The following is a 9,205-nucleotide window of genomic DNA, read 5'->3' as shown; positions in this document are numbered from 1 at the left end:
ATTGAAACCCAGACAGAGCTGCCGTTACAATTGCAGGTTTATTGTAATCCCTGGTCCCATCACAAGACACGTGGCCCACACAGTGCTTCCCTTTCACTGGATGTTGCAGGAAAAAAAAATTAAAAATCAGCCATTTTCTTTCTTTCTGTACATTTTGATTTGTCCTTGGTGCATGCACGGAGATGTGGCCCTGCTGTGGATCCATCCATCCTGCTTGGGAAGGAAACCTGGCGTTTTTGCTTTGCTAGAAGAGAGGCTTTGAGGTTTTCTTGGCCACAAGAAAAGTAACTAGGCAGTGCAGGGGTTGTTCTCACTAGTGAGTGCAGCGTGGGTGAACTGGGCAGCACTGGGAGAGACTGGAGAGGTGCAGCAGCTGGGAGGTGAGTGGCTGTCACCACGTTCCTGTTTGTACCACAAAAATTCTCCTTCCACTCAGTTCCTTCCCAGCTGTGCACTGCCAGTGCAGCAAACAGATCTAAATGTGAAGCTTTAAAAGGCATGAGGTGATCTACAAACTTAACCTGGTGAGCTCTGAAAGGTGACTCACAAGTCACTTTGACTCCTCGTGTGACCAGATCTGTGGCCAATTGCTAAATTCTGTCCTGGCTGCTTTAGCATTAGCACAAATTACAAAGTAATAAAAAATCCTCAGTTAGATCATGATTCAACACCCAGGGAATGGTTCTTACAATCCCAGTGCCGCCAGTCAGCTGTAGGTGGGGATTTTTAGCTCCTTTTCAAGTTTCTGGATCTCCAGGTAGAGCTTCTGGACTTCCAGCAGCGTTTTCAGGTCTGACAGAGGGATCCCACACTGGAAAGCTGCTTTGTTTTGCAGAATCCTCTCACAGGTATTATGCTTCTTCTTCAAAAGAACAAAAGCAAAGGCAGGGTGAGACTCCAGTGCAGGGTGACAAAGCAACCGCCCCCGTGAAGCTGGAGCAAAGCTATTCCAGGCTGTAAATGGGGCAAGAAACAGGAAAAATGGGGCAGCTGGTGGTACTTACACATGTGGGGGGTGGTGTCCAGGTGCCATCAGCTGAGCAGGTGGTTTTTGAAAGTGTCCCTAAATGCCCATCACGTTTGCAGGTGAAGGACACGGTTTCATTCACCTCATACCAGAGCTTGTTGAAGTGAACCACAGCATCCTCCTGCCTTGGGAGCCTGGAGCACTGAACTGAAAGGGGAAATGCACACAAAAAGTCAAATAATGGGAGGAGATGGAGGAGGAAACACCCTGCAAACTCCCCCTGTGAGCCAGCAGAGCAGCCCCCGGGCTGTGCAGGCGGGGCTGGCACTCACCTGGTTGGCAGGTGGGCACGGGAGGGTCCCAGGTGCCATCGGCCCGGCAGCGGCTCTGGGCAGCGCCGCGCAGCCTGAAGCCCTCGTCACAGGAGAAGTGCAGGAGCAGCCCGTAGGGAAAGGTGAACCTCTGCGGGGTCATCCTTCCCCTCTCCACCACGGGCCTGGGGCACCGAACCACTGCGGGACAGAGCAGAGCTGGGAGTGGGCTCTGGGGACAGAGGAACTGGGGCAGAGCTGCTCCTGCTGCCACTCTCTGCAGCAGCTTTGTACTCAAATGCAATAGCTGACCCTCAGCCACCTGCAGCAGCCCTCGAGGACACCCTGAGGCGTCCTGGTGTCACACAGGAGCTGCACTGGATCATCCACTCCGGGTTTGGAGCTCCTGGAGCAGGGCTTAACCTGATCCCACACTCACCCCTGCACTCCGGGGCAGGTCCACTCCACGCCAGGTTCTTCCCATCGTCCGAGGTGCAGTAGATGGACTCGTCCCCCACGAGGGACAGCCCCTCTGCACATCTGTAGGTCACGTTGGTGCCGTAGGGGAACACCCTGTCCCTTCTGCCAGAGTGCTGCCCGAAGGAGATTTGTGGAGGCGGCTCACAGACTGCAGAATAAAGGGAGGTGATAAGGAAAGAAATGTGCAGTTATCATCTTCAGGTGAGAATCAAAATCATTTCTGGGCACCCAGTACAAAGTTCCCTTCGTGGTTGGTGTGAGGCAAATTCACAAGAAGCTACTGCCTGGATTCTGGCCTCTTACACCAGCTCAGGGCTCCAGAAATACTGGGATATTTCCAGTAGTGGACTCCCTGCTCCTGGAAGCGTTCAAGAAACACACGGATGTGGCACTGGGGGCTGTGGGTTAGGGCATGGTGGCCTTCAGTCAAAGCCTGGGCCTGATGATGTTGGAGGTATTTTCCAACCTTAACGATTCTGATTCCACCTCCAGGGAGAGGACACCTGGCTCAGCTCCTGTCCCCAGGTGCTGCAGGCAGATCACCCACTGGTGCTGCTCCTCAGCACCGAGGCAGGAGATCCCTTGTCCCTGTGCATCACACGTACCTTTGTCACAAAAGGGCAGCTCAGGCTCCCAGCTCAGATCGGCCCCACAGGTGATGGACTCCGAGCCCCGGAGGGCGTAGCCCTCGTCACACTCCAGCCTCACCTGGGCCCCCACTGTGTAGCCACTCCTGCGATTGTAAACCTCTTTCCCATGAGGGATGTCAGGCTTTGGGCAATGTGGTTCTAGAAATAATGGAAAATAAAGGATGTTGTGTGTTTCCAGATGGGACTCCAGTCACGCTTTCTGTGGAGAAGAGCTCCCAACAAATCTGAACTCTGGGAAGAAAAGTGACCATCACGCAGGTGCAGGGCTCAGGCTCCTCTGTAACCCTAAAGGGTCAGCACAGGGAATTGTCCATGCTCTAATGCTGGCTGCCCTGGGAGGTGGAGCAGGTTTTTCCCTCCTGGCAAGGTTCTCCTGAGCTTTTGTGGATATTGCTGTAGTGCCCCATTGCTGGGTCAGGAGCTGGAGCAGTGTCAGTAATTCATGCTATTGCATTTTCTGCTGGGAGGGAAAATGCGTTGGGAACATCCTCTGCTCCCCAGCCTCGTGTCAGCAAAGCAGCCCCAAACACAAACCACACTCCCTTCCAGCTGGGTAAATGTCTCCCAGGCTTCTCAGGAACCTCCCAAGCCTCTAGAAGCTTCCAACACACTTTGTGCACTCCTCCGGACACCAGCTCCGCCCTGCCAAAACCCTGCCCTTTTTCCATGGGGCAATACAATGGCCCATTGGGATTTTTGCTGCCTGTACATTCCAAGTTAACCCAGGAGAAGTAGATCTGGGGCCACCTGGAGTGGGGAAAAACTCTCCATGGCTTCTAGCACCATCACCCCTCCACTCTGTCCCACCTGGAATGCACTCTGGTACTGCTGGGTCCCAGCTGCCGTCATGGGTACAGCGGAGGGTGATGCTGCTGCCATGGCTCTTGAAAGCAAATCCTTCACTGCACTCCACCTCCAGCCTGTCCCCGTACTCATAAACCTCTTTCACGTGCCATGGGTGCATGGGCTTTCCATTTGGGATGTGTGGATCTGGGCAAAGAATTCCTGGGAAATGCCAAACATCAGCAAGGGTGAAAGTGTGGCAAGGCCAGCGGGGTGACAGGAGGTTTGTTGTAAAGACAAGGACAGATGCCTTGTAGGACACAGACACATCACGACATTAAATCCGCCCCAAAACCATCCCTGGGCTTTCCTGGAGGGTGGAATGTTTGTGGTGCACCCTCCCCTTGGGTAGAACAAGGCACCCTCAACACCAAAACGGATTTTTCCAGAGGCTCAAGGGACTGGAAAGCAGAGCTGGCAAATAAAGCAAAGAAAACGCTGCGGCTGGGGAATAAATCAAAGGAATTCCAGACTCAGCAAAGGCCAAGCTGGGCCCCCGGAGCATCCCCTGTCCCCCAGGCAGTCCCCACGCCACGTGCAGCTCCTTCCCACATTCTGGCAGGTCACAGGGCACTCACTCTCACACGGAGGTGGGGCTGCACTCCACCCAAAATCCGGCAGGCAGGTGACGTTGCGGGTGGTTTCCCCCGCGCTGAACTGGTGGCCCTGCTGGCACTCGTAGGTGACCACGGTGTCCACAGGGAACAGGTTCCCAGCCAGCCTGGCCTTCACAGCATTCCTCACATCGGGGGGGTCATCGCAGCTGCCTGGGGGTGAGACACCAGTTTAGGGACAGTGGTGCATCACGGGGCTTGGCATGGAGGGAATTTGGGTAAAAACCGTGGGCTTGCATTTTTCATGGTGGGATGCACTGAACCATCCGAGTTTGGGGAGGGTAAAGAGGGAATGCAGGGCAGACAAATGAAGACATAATTATTTTTTTTTTTTCTTCTCCAGAAGAGAGACTTCTCACAAGGGTGACAGGAAAAGGGGTAAGGGCCTTAAAAAGAAGGAGGTTGGGTTTAGATCAGATATTGGGAAGAAATTCTTCCCTGTGAGGGTGATGCCCAGAGAAGCTGTGGCCGCCCCATCCCTGGAAGCATCCCAGGCCAGGCTGGAGCAACCTGGGACAGTGGGAGGTGTCCCTACCCACGGCAAGGGGTGGAATAAGATCAGCTCCAAGGTCCCTTCCAACCCCACCCATTCCATGACTGTGTGATTCCGGACTGCATGGCAATTTTCACTGCTGTAACAACGTCTAATTTCCAATCAGGTCCATACTCTCCGAGCAGGGGTGGGTCTCAGGGGCCACTGTCCCTGCACACTCACTGCGCTGGCAGAGGGGCAGGGGGGGCTCCCAGAGGTCGCTGTCCCTGCAGGTGGAGGCACCGCTGCCGCTGAGGCTGTAGCGGAAGTCGCAGTCGAACACCACCGTGTCCCCGAAGGCGTAGTCGGGCCGGTACCCACTCAGCAGCTTCCCGTTCTCCACTCTGGGCTGCTTGCAGGTCACCACTGTGCCAGGGAAAGCACGCAGGGAATCGGCAGTCAGGCTCCAGAGGGGAGATGAGGGTGTTGAAAACGTCCCCATCGCCTTCTGCCACCAAAAAGGCTGGAAACGGCCAGGCCACCCAGCAGGGTGACGGGGTGGGTTTGTTCACCTCGCTCCAGGTCACAGCAGCGGCTTTTAAGGCAAAGCATGAAGAGAACAGGGGGAAGGGAGCAGCAGGTACCCCAGCAGGTCTGGGAATTCTTTGCAGGTGTTCTGTGAGATGGATCACCTGCCCTGTGAGCACAGTAAAATCCCAGTCCCACGTCCCTGCTGATGCGGTGACCGTGAGGGGAGACCCTAATTCCTGTCACAACTACCAAACTCAGAGGGTCCCATCTGCAATGGGTGATTCAACTGCAGCAGGACAAAGCAGAGGAGGTTCCAAGGGCGGAAACAGCAGAGCAGGAGCAGTGCAGGGGCTGGTGCTGGGACGTGGGAGCAGCTCACCTTTGCATTCCGGAGCTGGGCCGCTCCACACACCATTCAGGTTATCCCTGGTTGTGCAGAAAATCGAGGCCTCTCCCACCAGCGAGAAAGGTCTCTGCCCCCTCCTGGGGCTGTGGCACCGGTAGGTGACAGATTCCCCGTACACAAAATCATCCTTGTCAATCCCACTGTGCTGCCCATTCTCTATCTCTGGAGGGGGTGCACAGGGAATCGCTGTGGAAGGAGGGAAGATGAGCATGGAAAGGAAGAAGAAGAGAAAAAAATTTAATTCATTTCAAACCAAAGATCTGGCCAGAAAAAAGTGGAAACAGGGGGTGGCAGAAGGGTCAGAAATCAAGGGCAGGTCTTGAGGAGCTGCACACCAGCCCTGAGCTCGGACTGGGCACCGAGGGGGTTTGGGATATCCCGGGCTCAAAAGCAGCTGCATCGCTCCCAGAGAGTGAATGAACATTTCTGCAGGAAGGGAAGCACAGATTAAAAATATCTTTCCAGGCTCCACTGTGCACTGAGACACCAAAATCCTCACCAGAGCAACACAACAGCTTCTTTATCCAGCCCCAGTCACATCCCAGATGCTGAAAGAATAGATAATTAAGGCACTCTGCTTACCCTGACAGGTGGGGATATCTCTGTTCCATGTAAGAATCCCGTTTCTAACCACACATTCAATCTCAGAGTGTCCAATCAGTCTGTACCTGCGTGAGACAGGGGACAGGGAATTTCTCCACAAACTCAGTCCTGAAGTGTTACCCATGACATCACCACCAGGAAGGTTTGGGCTCCTTTGTCAGAATTCCAGCAGATCAGAAATTGGCCAGCAGTGTCATTTTCTCGAGGACACGCTGCCTTTTGACAAAAGCATTTTTTAAATTTAAAAAAAAAGGACACGTTCCTAGGGAAAAGCATCTACTTTATCAACTGCTCACAGCTCTGAGCTCAGTATTCATGTCTTTCCTTCAAAAAGACACTGAAACTTTGGGAATGGTTTGGAAAGAGCCAGGAGGGTGAACCTGAGTTTGGGAAGAACTGCCTCAAAGCAGGAGATTAAGACACTCACAGCCAGTCTTAAAGCTCCCAAAGGAAAGCTTAAAAGGTATTTCAGTCAGGGTCTGCAATTACCTCCATGGGGGAGGCTCTGACAGCACAGGCTGTCCTCTTGAGGGGGAAAACTTGGGGGAAAATGGCTGGAGGGGAAGAAGCCCTGTGGCCCAGGTGCTCCTGGCTTACCCAGTGTTGCAGCTGAAGTTCACTTTGGAGCCAAAAGCGAAGCTTTCGGCCAGGACCAGTCTGCCGTTGGCCGGCTCCCCCGGGTAGGTGCACGCCTTGGCTGGGGACAACAGGGCTCCAGTCAGCTCCCAGCTCAGCTTCTTGGCAGGAAAGCCAAAGACTCCCCCAGTTCTGAGCCAGGGGATGGATCAGAGACCTCCAGATCTTCCCTCCAACCCAAAGTTATTCCATGATTCACGATGCTGGCCGGGCCTGCCTCGTGAGCTGCTGCCTCTGGGGTTTGCAGTGACCCGCGACAGCACCTCTTCCCAGCTAAAGGTCAAGTGCTTTGTTAGACCCAAGAGTTCAAAATGCCTGAGCAGAAGGACATGCTTTGAGTCCGCAGTGAAGCACAGCCAGCACCAGAGCTGATTGCAGCTCCTGCCATCACCGCCAGCACCCAGAGGAACAAACCCGGTGCTTTCCATCAGGTCACTCATTGTCACCATCCCAGGGCTCCCTTTGGATCCTGCTCCAACCAAAGGAGCTGACAGCATCAGCAGACAAGAATAAAAGCCACAGAACCACAGAATGGTTTGGGTTGGAAGGGACCTTAAAGCTCATCTTGTCCAACCCGAGGGCAGGGACCCCTCCCGCGGGAGCAGGGACACCAAGCCCACCCAAACCACACTCACCTATGCAGATGTCACTTGGCCCACTCCACATGCCGTTCACTCCACAGATCAGGGTGTTTCCAGTGCGAGCATTTCTCACAAAGCCCGGCCGGCAGACGAATTCCATCCTGTAGCCGTAGGGGAACAGATGAATGCCCTGGAACTGCTCCTTGGGCTCTGCCGACGGGGAGCGCGGCGGGGCAGGGCAGCGACCTGCGGACACGGACCCCATCAGACACGTGCAGGGGGGTTCCAGGCTGGATTCACTCTGGAGGTCCAGGGGAGGACCCTCAGTGGCCCACAGACTCCTCAAAGCCAGAAGCAAAGAGGAGAAGTGCAGCCTGTGGCTGGGGATGGCTGCGGCTGGCAGGGATCGGGAGGAGCTTCACCCCTCCAGTCCCGCTCCTCACACCTCACCCAGCAGATTCGAGGGCTGGACACAAAATACAGATTAAGCATTTCTTCTCTCTATTTAGTATAGATTATTGCACTTTTTCAGCTGAAATAGTTTTGTATCTGCTTCCCACAGAAAGGGAAAAAAGGGCAAAGGAAGATGGATTCTGATCACAGAGATTTACAGCATCCTTGAAAGGCAAAGGCAATGAGGAAAAGAGAAGGATCCAAGTCTTGTAAAGCCCTGGAGAAGGTTTTCCTTCAGGGGACCTTCGTTTATCCTGATGGACTCATTCACTTACTGTGGACAGTCACAATGAGAGCGGCAGTGAGGAGTGACCCAAGGACAGCAGCACAATTCCTCTGCCTCCTCAGCTCCAGGGCTGACATGTTTATTCCTGCCTGGAGATCCCACAGATGTTACCACATTCTTTTCCTGGGCCAACGTCTGTGAAGACAGCAGAAGGGTATTTAGGGGTATTTATACTCAGGGCAAGCACAGCTCATCTGCCCAGGTCTCATTTCTCCACCCCTGAGCACTTCCTACAGTCCCAGGAGGGGAGCAGGAGCAGGAGCAGGAGGTGAATTTCTTTTCTGGAAACTTAGGGGTAAAACACTTTAGTAATAAATCTCTTGGAAGTAAATTCCTAGTCAGATGAAATCCTGCTGGAGTCACCAGTTCAGTCCCCTAACAATGAATTACCCTGAGGGAGAGAGAGGCATCTAAGCAAAAAGTTCCATCAGTTCTGTGCAAACAGTATTACCTGAGTCAAGCAGTAAAGCTGACAAATCAAATCAAATTGCTTTACAAAATGGAATTTAAGGGCAATTTGCACTCACCTGGCACCCCTAGGGATCAGTAAGAGCCCTCTCTGTGTTATCCAGGGACATCATGAGCCCGAACCCTCCCAAAGCTCTGAAAGCTCCACGTGCCTGCTTTCCTCCTGGAAATGAGGGTCCCCCTCACTGCTCCCTGCCCTAAACCCAACACTCCCCATGGCTGTTTCACTCCTCTGCCTTTCTTCCGACCCTTGTCACACCTCCTGGTTTAATCTGGTTTCATTTACTGCCCTTCGTGCCTGCTGGAGTCGCACAGAAGCTCCAACCCAGGTCCCAAGAGCAGCACTCGGAGCTGCAGGGCTGGGAATTGTCTTACCTGGAGCTGTGGAGGCAGCAGATGGAGAGCCCCGGCGTGTCCAGCACTTGCAGGATGAAACAGGGACTGCTCTCCTCCAGCCCCTCGGGCTCCAGCCCCAGCCAAAGGAGGAGTTTGGAAACGCCCACACGCTCAGATATGGCCCCATGGCGAGAAGCTCCAATTCTGCAGAAAGCAGAGCTGGCCCGTTGACCCATAAATCATTAACTCCTCCCGAGCAAGAAGGAAGGAGTTTATTCCACCCACAGAACAAAACTCTACAAAACCGAGTGCAACCCAGGCAGATGTTGAAATTGTTTGGTTTTCATGTGTGGAGGTGCCAAGTCTTTGAGATAATCCTCGCTGAGCTGCTTCACTGGGCAGCACCAGCACAGGGAGCTCGGGCACACTGTGGGGTGTCCTCAGCAGAGCTGCTTCACCCCAGGGCATGCCACCAAGAGTTCATCCCCTCTGACCTCAGAACCCCTTGGCCAGCATGCAAAAAGGGGTTTCTTCAGCCAGCTCCACTTAATCCCATTAAAGCAGCAGC

At 53.9% G+C, this 9,205-nt stretch overlaps 1 protein-coding gene across 1 annotated transcript; it reads right to left on the bottom strand.

The window, feature by feature from the left end:
* Positions 1–19: 19 nt before the first annotated feature.
* LOC121657651 (C4b-binding protein alpha chain-like) lies at positions 20–8,784 on the bottom strand. The gene is made up of 14 exons (XM_042013579.1): positions 8,677–8,784; positions 7,823–7,968; positions 7,149–7,340; positions 6,475–6,574; positions 5,857–5,942; positions 5,248–5,460; positions 4,581–4,763; positions 3,830–4,018; positions 3,216–3,413; positions 2,364–2,546; positions 1,718–1,906; positions 1,300–1,479; positions 1,005–1,174; positions 20–862 (listed from the first exon to the last, which is right to left on the bottom strand). The coding sequence occupies exons 2-14, from the start codon at positions 7,908–7,910 to the stop codon at positions 707–709; spliced, it is 2,127 nt and encodes a 708-aa protein (XP_041869513.1). The 5' UTR covers positions 7,911–7,968; positions 8,677–8,784; the 3' UTR covers positions 20–706.
* Positions 8,785–9,205: the final 421 nt, after the last annotated feature.

Source organism: Corvus kubaryi, unplaced genomic scaffold (genome assembly GCF_017639235.1).
Source record: "Corvus kubaryi isolate FWS band 111438036 unplaced genomic scaffold, C.kubaryi_AGA036_p1.0 split1-37355, whole genome shotgun sequence".
Classification (NCBI taxonomy): domain Eukaryota; kingdom Metazoa; phylum Chordata; class Aves; order Passeriformes; family Corvidae; genus Corvus; species Corvus kubaryi.
The sequence above is the reverse complement of the archived record's forward strand: the minus strand, read 5'-3'. Positions and strand labels throughout refer to the sequence as shown.